General features: G+C 40.2%; 1 protein-coding gene across 1 annotated transcript in view; it reads right to left on the bottom strand.

The window, feature by feature from the left end:
- Positions 1–8,824: 8,824 nt before the first annotated feature.
- Positions 8,825–17,159, bottom strand: part of LOC108143199 (MOXD1 homolog 2) — a 112,512-nt gene continuing 104,177 nt past the window's right edge. The window contains exons 10-11 of the mRNA XM_017267452.1: positions 12,957–13,125; positions 8,825–9,572 (exon numbers count right to left, since the gene is read on the bottom strand). Of these exons, the coding sequence (XP_017122941.1) occupies positions 9,261–9,572; positions 12,957–13,125 (481 nt within the window). The 3' untranslated portion in view covers positions 8,825–9,260. The remainder of the gene's footprint in view (positions 9,573–12,956; positions 13,126–17,159) is intronic.

The raw sequence follows: 17,159 nt of genomic DNA, 5'->3' as shown, positions 1-17,159 counted from the left end.
AGTGAGTTTCGAGTGTTGGGTTCGGATATCCTCACACACCCAGACTCACCTATGAACTGCCGACTAATGTGGCTGCAAAGTTACCGTGCCAACTTCATCAAGGGATCGAAAAGTGTTAGGCAAATGAGATGTGATAGTTTTCGGAGAATTAACGTGAAAGGTGAATGGTGTTTCAGGGTGAAAAGTTTGGAATGCAAGGCTTCTGTTGGGTTAAGGAGGCACCTCTGCCTTTTATTGAATTGCTTTTAGGTTCCCTTATCGACTCTAATTTAATGTTCGCCACAAAGCTTTCGATTGAACGGAGCTCATTAAGTATACGCACTGTTGGCAGCTCGCCAAGCCAACACATAACTCTTATTGCCTCTGTCCAGGGGGAGTTTGTTGTTTTGTTCACATAATTCCATGAAAGCCATTTTTTGTTAAATCGAATATTGTATTCGTAAAAAAATTAAAACATTGCTTAATGATCACAAAAAGTTGGAAATAAAATGGAAAACGATTGCAGATTATATATCGCAAATAATGAAACGCCCGTCCAACGGACAGCCGCCAAAGCTTAAATCCCTGGCACATTAAACGCTTTTTAATTCGATTTTTATACCCGTTACTCGTGGAGTAAAAGGGTATATTGTATTCGTTGAACAGGTAGAAGGAACCGTTTCCGATATATTATATATATATATATATATTCTTGATCAGGATCAAGATCTGTCCGTCTGGCCGTCTGTCCGTCTGTATGAACGTCGAGTAACGCTCTTAGCTTCTAGTGTTGGCTATGCAGTTCGACAGATGGCGCCACCTAAACTTCGATTGTTTTGTAGGGGATATACTTAGGTTATAGTTTGTTGGCTGTTTAAAGGGTATCTAATAGTCGGGGAACTCGACTATAGCGTTTTTACATGTTTTGCATTTATTCAGGCGCTGTTTGTTTGCGTCTTTGAGGTTATTTTATTATTTGTTGCTGTCGCCGCTGCTGATGCTGAAAATCATTGTCCAGCCATTGAAAATAATTTAATATGCAAATTATTATAAATGTGCATCACTTTGCTGAGTAGTTTTAATAACTGCAACTGTCGAGCCAAAGCAAAACCCGCAAAAACGGCTTCAACAATTTCACAGGGCCAAATTCAACCGCAATCGATGAATCGTCCCGGCTGGAGAGGCGGGCTGAATATATAAATAAATAAATAAGTGAATAAATATTCCCGGACCCCACTCGAAATTTGAGCTGTTTATATCGATGCATATATTTTATATACACATGTTTTTTATGCACTTTAGCGATAATTGTTTAAATACGCTCAGGGCTTGGTCAAAAAGTTGACAAACTCTCTGTTGTGCTGGCTCACTCTCCGGGTATTTCTCTTTGTTTGTTGACACAGTTTAAGTGGCCATGGCAAATGTGCAAATGCGTATTTTAAATGGTTAATTAATAGAAATGGTTTATGAGCCGAAAAGCGAGATTGCCTTGGGCAGTGTGGCTAAATGATAAACTGCGTGAAGCTCTGATGTATATATCGACAAGCAGAGTTTTATCTCATAGATATCGCAAAGAGTCAATTGGTTTAGGAAATATTGCGGTAACATTCAAAATTTAAAAGTTTAAGAAATCGAACTACGAGTCACCCAATCCGACGCTCCATAAAAGGAGTATTACATTTTTTAAGATTTGTAGGCTGCTTTCAAATTGAGACTTCAATAGTGTTATCTGGGCAATATACCCTGCAGAGGGAAATATAAAAAATAATATAAAAAACGCAGTGCATTCCCTATTTCTAGTTGCTTATTTATGTAAATCGCCGCATCAGAGTCACAGCCCACAAACTTTGCTTCTCGCCGACATGCCGCGATTACTCATAGAATATTATAATTTCAGTCAAAAGTTTGCAACGCTGTGATGATGCATAAAAATCATATATAGTGGTTTTAAAAACTAACGGGAACATGACCTCCAGCTTGCCGAGGCTTCTTGTTTTTATCTTAAGCGGCATGAACTAAAAAAGTTTTCTTTGCCAACGTTTTTGAAAACCTACGACTTAACATGCAAACATGAGTTACTTTAAAATAATTAATTCATTTAAATACACTTTGATCTATAATTCATTCATTTTATACTTATTTTTAATTTACTAAGCCCAACAATTTCCATTTTAAGGTTTTGGAATCTCAAAAAATTTGTATTTTCTTGCAGAGGGTATTGTAATTTCAGTGAGAAGTTTGCAACGCAGTGAGTGTATATATATTCTTGATCAGCAAAACTAGGAGAGTCGATTTAGCCATGTCTGTCCATCCGTCCTTCCGTCCAGCTGCCATAGGAACGATCGATACTCATATAATTTGAAATTTAAATGTTTTAAAGATGATTTTTTTTTGTAATAGCTGCAAGGTTTTTTAACATCATATAAGTTTGCTTAATTTAAGATTAGTTTAATTTTTTTAAAATAATAAATATTTTACAAAGATTTAGGTAAAGTTTTTCATGCTTGAAAGTATTTTTGTATAACACTTTTCCACCAAATTGGTGATGCATACTTTTAGGAGGAAATTATTGCCCGAACAGCGTTAACTGTATTTTACTGAGAAATGTTGCCGTTTTTGTTGCTTAAAGGGGCAGAATGGTTTCAGAGGCTGAAAAAAACAGATTTTTGCGATTTATTTTCTCATTTCTGATTGAAGAGTATTTATGATTTATTTTTGGATTTTTTATTTATTATTTATCGTGTAGCGGCGGTCGGTCGCAGTCTCCTCAAAAATAATTGTATCAGTCTACTATTGGCTGTAAAAATATAAAAAAAAAATTTGCATAAGTGTGTACAATATTTTTTAACGACATAAAGCTCTTATCTGTGTTTTACGAGCTTAAAAATTATGCGCTAGTTTAGCTATTCTATTGTACGCTAAATAATACATATTTTCAAAAGGTCGTTGAACAAACTTTTTTGTAACGACCTGTTCAAAACAAGAAAAATTATTCCAGAACTCTAAAAATAGTCCTTAACATTTTTTTTAAACTGTTTGTCAGACAACCAAAAAATTCCATATGGAGATATGTAATAAATATATATAAATATATTTATAAATAACTTTGAATGATGCATCGTATCCACGCGTATTAAAAAATAAAATTTATACTGTGCTAAAAAAGTGGATTGTTTTTTAAAAATTTTTCACTGAGCATCGGACTCAATTAAGTAATTCATCAAATTGCATCCGCCTACAATGCCAAAAACAAACTTATAATTTATGTACGAAGGAGCTAAAAAGATTAATTAAATCCCCCGAGTAAAAATTATTTATAACTAGGTAAAAGAAACAAACGAAAAAAAAACCAAGACGGGAGTATATTAAGTTTGTTCCCAAGCATTCAATTTGTAAAAATAGTTTGAATGCGGAATATTTTGCTGTTACTTGTTATGTGTACGTTTTGTAATTAATTTTGACTTATATTCATTAGTACTGATACGATTTGTTAAGACTTTATGCTCGAAAATTTTGATCACAGACGGAGTATTTCTTTTGACAACTATTGCTCTCACATTGTAGCTTGCCGTGTGTTTGCCAAGTGCCACGCCCAGCGGCATGACAGGCACGCGCCTTCCATCTGGCACAACTGCAAGCCCTCCCTCGAACCCCACCCCCTCGTTGTTGGCCACCCCCTGGCAATGTGTTTGCGCTTTAATTGAATATAAATGTAAATTAATGATGCAAAAATAATTTTTGCTTCGAGGCTTACCTCGCTTTTACCCGCTTTTCTGTATTGCTTGTTTATATTAAAGTATGCGCGTACGTGTGTGAGGAGTCCCCAAACTCGCTGTTTTTGTTGCTGCATTTTGTAAACATTTTCATTTGGCAGCGTTTTCAGCTTTTACAGGCAGTTATGTAATTAATTTGCATTTAACTAAATTTGCATAAATAAATTCGCAGGAATTTAAGTGGGTATAATCTACCTATACAAAAGTATATTTGTATAAATACTTGTTCCCTTGTAGACGCCACGAATATAAAATTTTAATTCAGACAAAAAAGAGAAAAGACTGTCTCCCAACAAGAGCTTTAACATTTTATTTTTTCCACGATGGTCCAGAAAGAGAATAAAAACATCTGTCGATTTCTATATATATATATTTAATATATATTTTATTTTATTGTTTGTTTTCCTTTTTATTTTTTTCGGTTTTTATCATTTGTTGTTATAGTAAAAGTTGCTTAGCTTGCGGTTTTAGTATATTACAAAATTATTTTAGTGAATAACTTAAAAACATTCATAGAGAGTAGTGGTTGTAGTAGTCGGAACTTAGCTCACAATCAAACAATGTAGTTCACAATAGATAAATGATGTTCGTCTGCCTGTCCAGTTGTTCTCCTCATCCTGCTTCTCATTATCAATTAGTTTGGTATCAAAAATGTGTGTAAAAGGTGTGTAACTGTGTCCAGAGTGTGGCTATACGTGACTGTTGATTTGGCTGTGAGAGTAGAGGCAACCGCTTGCATTTCATCCTTAGACAGATTGAGGTTAGGTTGAGCTCAGTTTGAGGTTAGGTCGAACTGAAAATGTGCTTGGGCCAGGTGGCGGCGACTGAAGAGCGCTTAAGGTAAGCCCGTAAAGGGATTTACTGGCATTATGGAGGTTTTAACTGTGGTTTTTGCTGTCCTTTACTCAAGTACAGTTGCCTCCATTCTCCCAGAGCTCGATTCTGTTGTCTGTAGCTTATGATCAAATGGTGTTAACCTTATAGCGGGCTTTATTTTAAGTTTCTTTTCTGGGGACTGATTTCTAAGATTTTTTTGGGGCCTGCTTGGGGTTGTGAATGGTTGGTTTCAGCTATATTTATCCGTACTTTACGATATTTATATGTTTGTATGCATATGTATAAGTATTTATGTGGGCCTGTTGTATGTATTCCGTTTCATGCAGGGCTTATACACAAATACTGATGATTTTACTAAGATGCCGGCTATGTTAGTTCTCTTTGATTGATGTATGGTATGTATGCTTCTTCCTCCATTTACTTTTTGCTCCTGTGTACTCGTCCTCTTTTCAATATGTAACTTTGCTACTATGGCTAACGACAATGCAACTACAATTTTTGGGGGTTTTCTAACGACACATTTAAATACTTTTTGCAAACTGCTCTACTTTAAAATAGTTTTTGTTTTATGTTTTAATCATATGCAATTCGATTTCTGCCTTCTCTATCTTTCATTAACTTGCGTACTGCTTGCCCCTGTTCCTGTTCCCATTTCCGTTTTCGTTTTCGTTCCCGTTTCCAATTCCGATCGCTCTTCGCTCGGTTCATTTCCGTTTCCGCCAATAGGCTGCCCAAAAAAGTATGCTACACGTTTCACTCATCGATCCTCAACTATGTCTTAGTGTTATATTTTGCCTATAGTTAGAGTATTTGTTTAGCCTACTCCCTCGATCCTCCTATTGATAGCTATGCGTTTGTTCATTATTGCTTTTACTTTTACGTTTACTATATTACTCATATATATATCTATCAATATTAGTTTTCCTCGGGGTATCTCGCTGCTTCTCTCAACGTCCGCTCAGGGTTTCTTTCGCTTTGAAAAAATCAAGGTACATACTAAAAATAGTTAGGTTTGTTTTATCGCTTTAGGTAGGTTGTGTTTTGTTTTGGTTTCTTGTCTTTCTCCATTTCCTCGTTCATTCACTTTCTCGCCTTTCCTCGTTCGCAAAATAAATACTTTCAAAAGAGGGCCTAAGAACATATACACATATCTTGGTACTACTAACGTGCTACAGTGTTCTCTGAGTGTGCCGGTGTGTGTTCTGTGTGTGTGCTACTTTGCCACTTTGACAGCCTCCAATCTGGATTCCAGTGGAGGTTCTTTGCCTGGTTCTCGAGATGCTTTTGAGTGGACGAACAAAAGGTGTCTTTGAGGCATCTACAAAATGGGGAAACAAGTTAAACGAGCTAATTGGGTCAGTTTTAAAAAACTTATTAGTTTCCTGAATGGAGTCCTCTGCATCTGCTTTTTCTGCACCAACAAAGGACCAAAGTCAGAGTCGGGCAATGCGGAGCGGGAAACTGTTAAATGCTCATAGACGGATAGAAGATTGAGCCACCAGTGGCTGAAAATGGCCAATGCCGAGGAGCATAGACTCACTTTAAAGCTCAGCTCTGCATTTCAAATAGGATTGTTGTCGTGCCAGCAAAAGTTTGGCCAAGAAGCCCGATTCATTGGCTTAATCTGCGCAGACTTTGGGTCAAGTCGTTGCAGCTCTTTATCAGATCTATATCCCCAAGACACCTTTGCCCCAATGTGCTTTTCCAGTATAATTGTGTATTTTTGTTTTTTAGCTTTAATTAGATTATTTTAGTTTAGTTTTCGCTTTCGTTTAGTTCCTTTTTATTACGCTTTGTATATGTAGTTTTTGAAACTATTTTCCGACTTTTTTATCGTTCTATCGCAAGTACATTTTCCAAAACCGTTTTTGTTGTTTGCATTTAATTAAATTATATGAATACATTTCCCTCTGTCTTTGTGTGTGACTTAGTTTGTCTTGTGTCTGCCCGCCAGTTGGCGAAACTAATTTCCAATTGCCGAGCCAAAGAAGGAATGTTTTCGTTTTAGTTTCCTTCCGCTGGCCTTTGTAATTGTGCGCCTTGTTTTTGCCCAGTTCCCCTCTCTGGCTTTTCCCGGGCAAGAAGTTTAATTAATGTGCCAAACAAAGGTAAAAAATAGGCAAAGGAAAAAGTGGCCAGGTTGCTATGACAAAGGACAAAGCGGGCGAATCGAAAGCCAAAACTATGAGGACGATGTCGGTTGCTCATCGCTCCTAATTAGACCTAGTTGGGGCCGCCAACACGGCTGAAGGCGCTGGCATTCAACTGGAAGGGATGGTATGGGATTCGGGGTGGGGTGGGGAGGGGAGGGGTCCATTAAAAAGTTGGCCGACAAGTGGGAAAACCTCAAAAACAGCATGGCCCATATATAAAGGCCGCGCCTCTGGCTGCAGCAAAGTTTCACTTTTTTTCCGCCAACAGGCCAAAGTTTTGTCAGTGTGAGTGTTTGGATGTGTGTGTGTGTGTGTGTGAGGCAAACTTTTAATAGTTTGGCGCAAAAAAGTGTTTTCTTTTTTATGTTGCTTTTTGTTTAAATGTTATTTTGATTGTTTCAACTTTGCATTTGCATTTGCTTACTGCTTACGCCAACTTGTCTCTAATCTTAGTTACAGCAGTTATCCTAAAATATATATGATTTGTGTATATAGCATGCGACTACTCTCGATCGCTTTAATGGGGCTTATCATCTTTCGCTCTCGTTCTTTTGGTATAAAAATGGTTTTTCTTGTTATCGCTTCATGCTTTGCTTTATTTCTTTTTTATTTCGTTTCTTTAGTTTTGTATAAAATACTCACATTCACATTTACAACTACGAACCACGTAACTACTTATAGATGTATGGTATTGTATATATATAGACTTTATAGTATAGTTATCGTATGTGTATATATAAATTTACTTTTTGTTTATGTCGTATGTATATGGTATATTTTTACTACTTCGAGCAGATCTTGGCGGCGCCGTCGTACATTGCTAAATGTCCTCTAACTGTCTATCTGTGTCCAACTATATATATATAGAACCCTAGTGAGACATCCAATCCTACGCCTAGAGCTGCTAGAGCTGATCGAGAGCCATACCTAATCACACACCCTGTATAATGCTTAAACTCCGCCTTTCCGCCTTTCCGACCTTCCGACCTTTCGACCTTCCGGCCTTCCTGCCTTGCAATTCCGCATTTAGTTTCCCGTTCTCCGTCCGCTAGAGTATATTTACAACTTAGGTCTAGGAGAGTTATAGCCTATCGTGTTAAACGTAGAGATATTAGTAGAACGACAGCGAGTAAGAAAGAGAGGAGGCAACACTTTGAGTGTATTGAATATCTATGCTTCTTTTCCTTAATTTCGTTTTGTATCTGAAAGAGCAGGTAGATTTGCATTAGGTAACTGAATAAAACTTAGGATTAAAGCGCGAGTGTAGTGTTGTCAGAATAAACAAAACGAGAAAATTGCATGTGCAAACTGCAGTTGGATTATCCATTGGATTGGAGCTTTCACTTTGCTTATCCTAGCTGCAACCTGCTTTTAAATCAGCCTAAAATATTTATAAATTGTGTGAGGACATGATTCTCATAATATTAGTACAGAATCTCTATGGAAATCGAGTCTTAGTTATCGCTTTTGCCATTAATGAATTTCCTTTCTTAGTCTTTTGCAACGCAGAGTAAGTCTTTTCTAAAAATTACGTTAAACTAAATCATTTTCTTCCGCATCTCCCTCTCGATTCGCTTCTTAAATGGACGTATAAGTTTATGCATGCTTGTGTTGTGTGTTTGTGTGATGTATTTATGATTTTTTCGCTCGAACTTAGTTCCACCTAGAGCTCGGACCAAACTTAACTGGGGAGGGATGAAGGGCCTGATGCGCGTTCCTCTACTTGCTACTTGCTACTTGCCACTTGATGCCATTTCCCTTCTACGATTGTTTCTTGCAATGCCCAACAAAACCCATCAGACGCTCAAGCTTTACATAAGTCAGACCCTATATGTATACATAGATATCTAAATATAGGTGTATGGTTTATATCCGTTATGGTAGAAGGAATGACTGCTTCATATATATGTAGTCATGGTGTATATCTATAATATCTGTATCTTTTACAATTTCGCATTTTGTATATTTAATAACGACAACAACAACTAATTATTGCTTTTCGGTTTTTTTCTCGACATTGTTTTGCTTGTTTTTGCTTGATTTTTTTTTTGTTTTTTGTTTTTTTGTAATTTTTACTTTTGTTTGTATTTTTTGCAGCTTAGACTACTTAAAAAAATCATTAATAATTTACTAAAACTCTAGAACAAAATCAACAAAACTGTGGAGGGAGGAGCTTAAATAAGTGGGCGTTGGGGACCAGCAGGTGTACGGGGGAGGGAGGGGGTAGGTCGGGAAAAGCTGTTATACGCTAGCTTATTATGAATATTTCATGTTGTCCTCCTCTGCGCAGAATGAAAATTCTGCTTCTATTTGTATCTGTAGTAGGATTAAGGATGTCATTTGTAGTTAGAGAGCTGTAGCTATAGTTGAGTTGCGTTCGCTATTTCAGTACTCCATTTTCATATTTTGTTTTTGTTTTTCACTGATTTCCCATCTGTTCTGCAGCTGTACGGTTAGTTAAGTGTGTTGAGACGGTGGTGCCTGTGATTCCCGCTGTCGCCGGGCCCCTTCAATTCCCTCACGTCCTGAGCATGAGCAGGAGCCACCAGGACGAGGCCCCCAGCCAGAGCAGGCAGCTGACGAACTGGCGTCCGCTCCCGCGGCTCAGCCCGTGCACGTCGGTCGCCGAGCTGCGACTGCTCCGCGCCGCTCCCTCGATGATGTTGTTGTTGTCCAGCTCGTGCAGCACCGGCAGCTCGCTGAGGTCGGAGGCGGGCGGCTGAGCGGTCCGCTCGGTGGGCGGGGCCAGGGGCCGCTTGGGCTTGCACCGCCGGTGCTTCTTGTAGGTCTTGGTCACATTTATGCTGTAGCCCTCGAGGAACTCGGAGCCCTGTGGACGATAAGAGCAGAGGAAATGGCAAACATTAGCGGGCTGCGGCTCTGGATCTGTATATAATAAATTACGACATTAATTAAATTTTTCTCCTTTCCCAGCGCTGTTTCGGTTTTTGTCCTTTCGAGACGGAGCGAGCGAGCGAGCGCGGAAATTGAAAAGCTTATTTATGCCGTTGACAGAGCAACAAAAACGGAAAAGGACCAAAACCAAGGAGGAGGGATACTTTTTCCACTTTTCGAAATACCAAAGTTTTATTTAGAAGCTATTTTTGTTTTGATATCTCAGTTTTGTATCTTGTAAATTTCTTCTCACTGGTAAGAAAAAGTAATAAATCCAAATATTGTGTATTTAATTTCAACATTTTTCGTTTGATTTTAAAATTCACAATTTTATATTTGACTATTTTCGGAATTAATTTTAATATCTGTAAATCTAATTTAAATTTAAACCATATTTGGATTAATAAAATGTATTTAAGTAAAAAGGAACTAATTTAAATCCAATATATTCAGCATTAATTAATGTATTTAATATTATATCTCGCTATTTAATAAGCATTTTATATATTAGTATTTAAACGAAATATTAAGTATATAGTTTTGAGTTCAAAAGTCAGATATTTATTTTTACTATTCCACTTTTTTATCAGCGCTAGAGTTAGATTTCGTTTTTAAGGAAACAGACCTGCAGAAGTCTTAAAACATTGTTGTAAATGAAATGGATATATCGAAGAGTCTAAAGAGTCTATCACGGAAATGGTTTCAACCAAAACATTTTCAAAACAGAGATACAAAGCGTTAAAGTGAATAGCAGCACCCAAGCTTAGGTAAAATCCTGGTACAATTGCAAAACAATGAAGCTTCAGAGCCGCTTCAACATCCACTCTTCCCACGCCCACTCGGTGTTTACTGCTGGAGTCCCCAGTGAATTCGCCGGCAAAATTTTGTGTTTTAATTACGCTGAATAAATTTGTGTTTATAAATAGGTGCGAGTGGTGGCGGGCAGATCCTGGGACTTGTGCTGCGGTCAAATATTTTATGCCCAGTCGAAAATCTAAATCTAGCAAATGTCTGCATTTGTGTGGGGCGGCATCGGCGGTTGGGGGCGGCGGTCGGCGGACGGTGGGCGTGGCTGACTTCATAACGAGTGTTTACTAATAATATTATGCAAATCGCGCGACGGCCACGACGACGAGGATGGCAAAGCTCGTTGTAGGTTGTTGAATTTTTGAAAAGGCATTTTGTGAATCGTTTTGGGGGCGATCAGGAAAAGTCCGAATAAAAACCTGAGCTGAGTGGAATGCCATAGAAGCGACGTACGTATCCAGGTGTGGGCTTGAGAAGAGTTTGCCTTCTTGCCACAGACAGACATTTTAATTGAAAAGGAATGTGTGTTTGTTTGTGCCACCGCCGCCGCTGTTGTTTCCATGGCCATTCAGGTTGAACTGTATAAAATGTGCAATTTTGTTTTATGCATAAATTTGGGGCTTTAATGGCTTACTCTTTTCCCATGCCCCAAAGCTGGGCCATAGATTTTTGCCCGTGTCTGTGTGCAGAGATTGACATGCTAATTAGGTTGCTCTGCTCTGGTCTTTTTTTTTTTTGTTGGGCTCCGCTTTACCGGCTTTGATAGCCAAAGTAGGCCCAAAAAAGTGTGCTATCATATTTTATATTATGCTAATTATGTTGACCTACAGCGAGGGCTTGCAAAGCAGTTGGCACTAAAGTCTGAATTGCTCTGTATGGTGCTCAGCCTCGGTCATAACTTTATGTCAATCAATCAGTTTCCAGGGCATTTCTCAGTTGGTTAGGTGTTCGGAATCCGTTGACCTGAGTCCCCAGCCCGATTGCTCACTGAGCCCCATCAGCTTGTCAGCCGGAGATCTTTTTGTGACCAGGAACTAGGCCTTCCGACTCACCGAGCCCCGGAATCTGAGGGCTTTGTGAAAACTAATCACACACAGACTTCTTTACTTCTTTGCTCCTTTGTCACCTTTTTGCCGCTGTATATTTTCCGCTACATTTAACTGCCGTTCACCTTTCGGCCAACACACACAGCCACACGCAGAACTATGGCATTTTTTTGCCCGCTTCTCTGCTAATTTGGGCGCTTCGAGGGTTTTTACAAATTCGATGGGCCTGTCCGTCAAGTGGGTGGCGGCAGAGGCGGCAGTTCTGGGAGAGATCTCACCCGGGTCCGGGTCCGGGTGAGTTCCTCAATGAATTATTGACTAAAGGACAGCGGCAAAAAGTGGCAGGGACTTAACTGAACCGAACTGAAGCGACCAGGCCAACAACATTTAACGCAATAGCACGGAAAATCGATGGCAATTCAAGCGTTGATAATTTCCGAAGCCAGCGCCACAGCCGAAGTCAGAGCCACAGGCGAAAACACAAAGTGAACGGAGTCAGTGGCATCAAAACGGCAACAATTTCCAACTTAAGCAATTTCCCGCAATTTCCACAGTGCAAAGCAGCATTAAAGGCAGCCCAGTAAAGAGAATGCAAAAGAATCATGCTCATATGGGAGCATTCAGTCAGTCGGTCTAAACCATTTTGGACGTGAATTAGAGCCAGCTGGCTGGGAATCGTCCTCCGCCGGCTGGTCCTGTTCTCAGCTCGGCTCGTTCGGCTCGTTCGGCTTGCTCCACTGTGTGTGACCCATTAGAATGATCGTTGTCGAAGTCGTACGTGTGCTGGCCTGATATATGTGACTCAGTCGAGCCAAAGGGAAGCCCACCATCTACTATCCACTCTGTATTCCACACTCTACGCTCCAGACTGCCGTAAAGTGGCGCCTAACAAACTCGAACGAACGCCGCTGCCCATGGCCGCAATGCAATTGATTGCACTTTATAACGTGCGGTTTCCGGTAGACATTACCCGCATTTTGCCCCAACCGATGGATGTGGGATGTGAAAAGTGGGGGATGTGGGGGTTGTGGAGGATGTGGACTGGCCCTAATGTCTTTTCTGCTTTAGGTCCCCCCGCTCGATGAATAAATGAGCACTTGTCTGCGTCCTGCTCCTCTTGCTCCTGCTCCTGCTTCGTGTGGGTGGGGCCATCAAATGGCAGCAAGAAAAATTATCCCAGATATTGTCTAGCAATTTAGCTGATTAAGCTGATGGATGTAAAGCAGCAGGGCGAGCGAAATGCTCCCTGCGATTAGGGCCAACGAGCGTGGTAGTGAGAAGGACGAGATTGAGATGCCCAGATAGATAAAAAGGGTTAATGTGATTTCGACTGTGACAGAGCGGATTGTGAGATTCGCCACTGGGAGATTCACCATCTAGCTGAAGCACTCCATCTTCGGGCCATAGCTGCCAACCAAAAAAAAAAAAAAATGCTCCACAAACCAAAAAATCGGGCTTTAACTTACCGGCACCACATGATTCTTGGCGCCCCAGCAGATGGGCTTGAAGCTGCCCTTGCGTGTGGCCTCCTGGAACTCGCCAAATTGATTTTCCCAGTCGTAGGATATCAGACGTGCCTCCAGTGTCATTCCGGCCAATTCGGGTGGCGATGATATAAGCACGGGGTTCGAGTCGCTGCAAGATAAGAGAAAAAGACACCAGAGCGTTAGAGGGCGAGACGCTAAATAACATTATTAACTTTATTATTATTGTCAACTTTGATTAGGACTTAAAATTTATTACACTCGCAAAACGCAGTAGAGATGGAGTGCCACCCCGAAAAGGCGCTTTGCCAGCACATTTTCAACTTTTATCCCCCAGAATCGAGGGGACGGCACCCCGGTGGTGCGGGGTCCTTGCTCTTGGTAAGTCCTGGCAGATTTGCGCTCGGATTTTGCGTCGGCAAAGGCGCGCGCTCAACAAAAACTTGAGCTAATTAATCTTTTAGATTTTCATTTGTGACGCGTCAAATACGTTGTTACAATTTCGGTCTGCCAAAGCGAAATAAAAACCGCACACGGACCGGCACAGAGACCTCGAGGGGGAGGAAAAACCTAACAAATGGGCCAAAAGTGTAAAACCTCAGCGCCAGGCAATCAGTGGCGTAGTCCGGGGGGGTTGCCAACCCCCCGACCGGAAAACCAAGGGAGATGACTAATGGATTGGCTCATGGAAGTCATTTCTGTGGCTCCGTTTGTTTGCTGATTATTCAATTGTGTCAATGCTGCTGCTCCGGGGGTCTTTCTTCTATAACAAATATGTATAATCTGGCTGTTTAATTTGATTTCTGTTTTTACTCAGGATTCCCTATTTATCATGGTTTTTCAAAGGCTTCGAAGAAATGTGGCTTTTTTGGAATCAGACTGGAAGCAATTTATTGTCATTAGTTGCCATCCGATTGTTCCGATTTTACAAAAGAAGGAGACGAGAACACATTGATAAATGGAACCGAAAGATCCTTTTATGTATCCCAGATAAGCAGTAGTAAAGTGAAAGTCACCAAGTTGAATTAGTTTAGAAAAAGGAGCATATAAAGGTCGTATTTCACCTTCTGTAAATCCCCTTCTTACTTTGGTTAAGCTATAAATTCTTTTGGCTAAACTATCGGTTGAGAGTTAGTTATCATAAGACTAGATGTTACTAGATGTTATGAATATCATTTAGTGGTAAAGCTTGTTCTAAGAATCTAACAACAATGTTACCAAGACAAAAAATTAGTTTAAATCAACGTTTAATTACAATTATTTTACTTATAAAATCTGTTATTGGTACATCTTTTTGGAAAACAAATGCCAAATGAAATCCCTTAACCTTCTGGGTTTTTAATACTGACAAGCCTATAGCTAGCCAAACTACTCACTGAAAAGTAACTCTAAAAGAGTTTACTTTGTAATCCCCTGTGAAAGATAATCCGTGCCATGACTTCACCCCTTCTGTGCGCTACAACTACACCACTGGCCGGGATGTTGTGCAATATAAATTCCTTCTATATATTCATCTCGTCTCATTCATTCCCTCCATTCATTCATTTCGCTTCGTTTCTTTTCGTTTCTGGTCTGGTTTGGTTTGGTAAGGTTGGTTTTGCCCAGCACTGTCTGCCCCTCGACATGTCCGTCCGCCCTTACAATTAGGCTAATTAATTTTGTTCTTTGCCGGGCATTACGAAAAATGTTGCTTTAATTTCATAGAGCCCACACACATAGCGGGCTACGGGCTACGGGCTACGGGCAACGCACATTTTCTTTGTGCCCTCCTGCGAGTTGTTTTTGGCGGCTGGCAGAATCCTTTGGAAGCCGCAAACAAATCTCTTTTAATTAATTTATGATTCCACTCAATCCGCATCGAGGGTTGTGTCTGCGATAGTCCGCTCCGCACGGAGAAAGGTGCTGGCGGGTGAGGCAGGGAAAGCAGGGGAGTCAGGGGTTGACTCTTGCGGCTGGAAAACCAGGGGGGCGGAGAGGGGTGGAAAGTGGCGCTGCAACAGCCGCAACAATTTGCGGTTGGAAACACGAAAAATATTAATGTCTGCGGATTGATTGCAAAACCTCCCCCTCGCCTGCCTCCTCTAATGGCGCTGGCCACTTGTGCGAGTCGTCCGCATGTCCATGTCCATGCGGTCCGGATCCATGTCCTGCGTCCCGCAATAATAATAATATAAAATAATATATGGCACCGCCCATCCCCGACCATCTGTTTTGCGGCAGTGCAGTGCACTAGAAAAAAAAATTTACTGGTAGTGATTTTTTGGCAGTAGAACTGAATTTATGAAGACTACAGCAAAACATTTTATATTTAAACTTATGTAGAAGGAAAAATGAATGTTTTCTATATTATTTAATGGTTTAAGCCAGAAGAAAAATTTTTATAAACGATACCATGTAACTACGAACTCATAAAACTCTTTAACCTTTTATAACCTTCACTGCCTGGTTGGTCTACTTGGCTTCTCATTGCAAGCATAAGAACAAATTGTAACCTAAGTTGCTAATTATTATTATTCTTATTTCCTTATTATGCATCATAGCACGTTGTGTTAAGACATGAGACTACAATATTCTTATTCTAAATTACAATTTTCTTTGAATATTATTTCTATTCAACATTAATATAAATTTAAATTAGGTAGATTAGGTTATTTCAGTTTTTCTATAAGATATTATACAAAATTAGCATAAGTAGTAGCAAAAACCACAAGCTGGAAGATGAAGGCTGGGATTCGCACAATTCAGTTGAGAATTGTTTAACTCAATCCACAGTAGAACAAGTCCTATGCTTTATATTGGTTTTGAAAAATCACACAACTAGAATACTTCGATTGGTGATCAAATGAATTTTTCATTTTTAGATTTTTTCAAAATAATTGTTAGAAAAGTCTTCGATTTATTTAGATGTAAAACAAGCCAGACAAGTACTTCGTTGGCCAAACATTTTTCCGCCAAACTTATTCAGAAGTCACGCATTCTTTTATCTTGAAGATGCTTCGTCTTTCTCGCTGTGTATCTGCAGTGCATCTCCCTTTTACATTTGGTGTTTTGCGGTTCATTGGATGGCAGTGGCTGGGAGGTTGAGGGCGGGGTGCAAGGTTCGCTTGCTAATATATCCGGCCTGCATGACCGTAACCGAAGCTGCCGTGACCTCCCACACACACACAATAAATATAAATGCAGTGGAAACCCCCACAGATGTCGGTAATGTAAAAACGGGATAACATCCTAGAGAGGATGTTGCCCCGCCCACCACTCACCATTCACCACTCACCACCTACCACTCGCCACTCGAACGCCCCGCTGTGCGGCATCAATCGTCGGCGTTTTAGCCTTATCGCCATTGACTTCATTGGCACTCAGTATAATTAAAATGATGGCCCGGCAGCAACAGGAATGCAGCCAACTAGCCAACAGCAACATTCGGCAGGACAAAGGATCCGGATTTGGATTGCGAGTGGGAATGGCAATGGGAACGTGAATGGCAGTGGGATGGGAGAGTCACTGGTTTGGCATTGTTGATTATAAAATCCAATGGCATCACAATCACAATGCCAGTCCCAAAATGCATTTCGAGCGGAACCAGCTCTAGGCCATGGTCATGGATTCCACAGCAGCAACTCCAAGCTCCTGCTGCACTTCTTGTGCCAATCCGCATGCACATCCATTTCCACACCGCCTTCCAACTGCAATGCGCTCTGCAATGGGTTTATTTATGTAGCGTTATGACGACGCCGCAATTCCGCAAAGGAGGCGGAGCCGAAGTGGGGGCGTGGCATAGTGTGTGTAGTGGAAGCCAAGTGTATGTTCGTGAGCATTTATGACCTCCCGTTCGCATGGGGGCAGAATTCAATTTTGAACCCGAATGCAATTGCAATTGGCATAACGACCAAATGACCGTTCTTGATGACAAATGAAAACTTAAATGGCCAGGGTCGGAGTAGCAAAATGGATATAAGATAAATCTGCCAATTTGAATCAAGCAACAGAAAGAGAAAGTCCAAATCAAGCTAGCTTTAAGTTTGACATAGTGGGCAGCATTAGTTTTATTAAAATTTACACACGACACAAAAGATTGGAATACTTTAATGACTATGTACATACAAAGTGCTTTATTCTTGCGAACTAGATTGAGATTGAGAAAATTAAATCAGCATAAATATGGTATTCTCAAAGAAAGCAAAA

The sequence above is a fragment of the Drosophila elegans genome, unplaced genomic scaffold (genome assembly GCF_018152505.1).
Source record: "Drosophila elegans isolate 14027-0461.03 unplaced genomic scaffold, ASM1815250v1 contig_208, whole genome shotgun sequence".
Classification (NCBI taxonomy): Eukaryota; Metazoa; Arthropoda; class Insecta; order Diptera; family Drosophilidae; genus Drosophila; species Drosophila elegans.
Note: the sequence above shows the minus strand (reverse complement) of the source record. Positions and strands in the feature narration are given on the sequence as shown.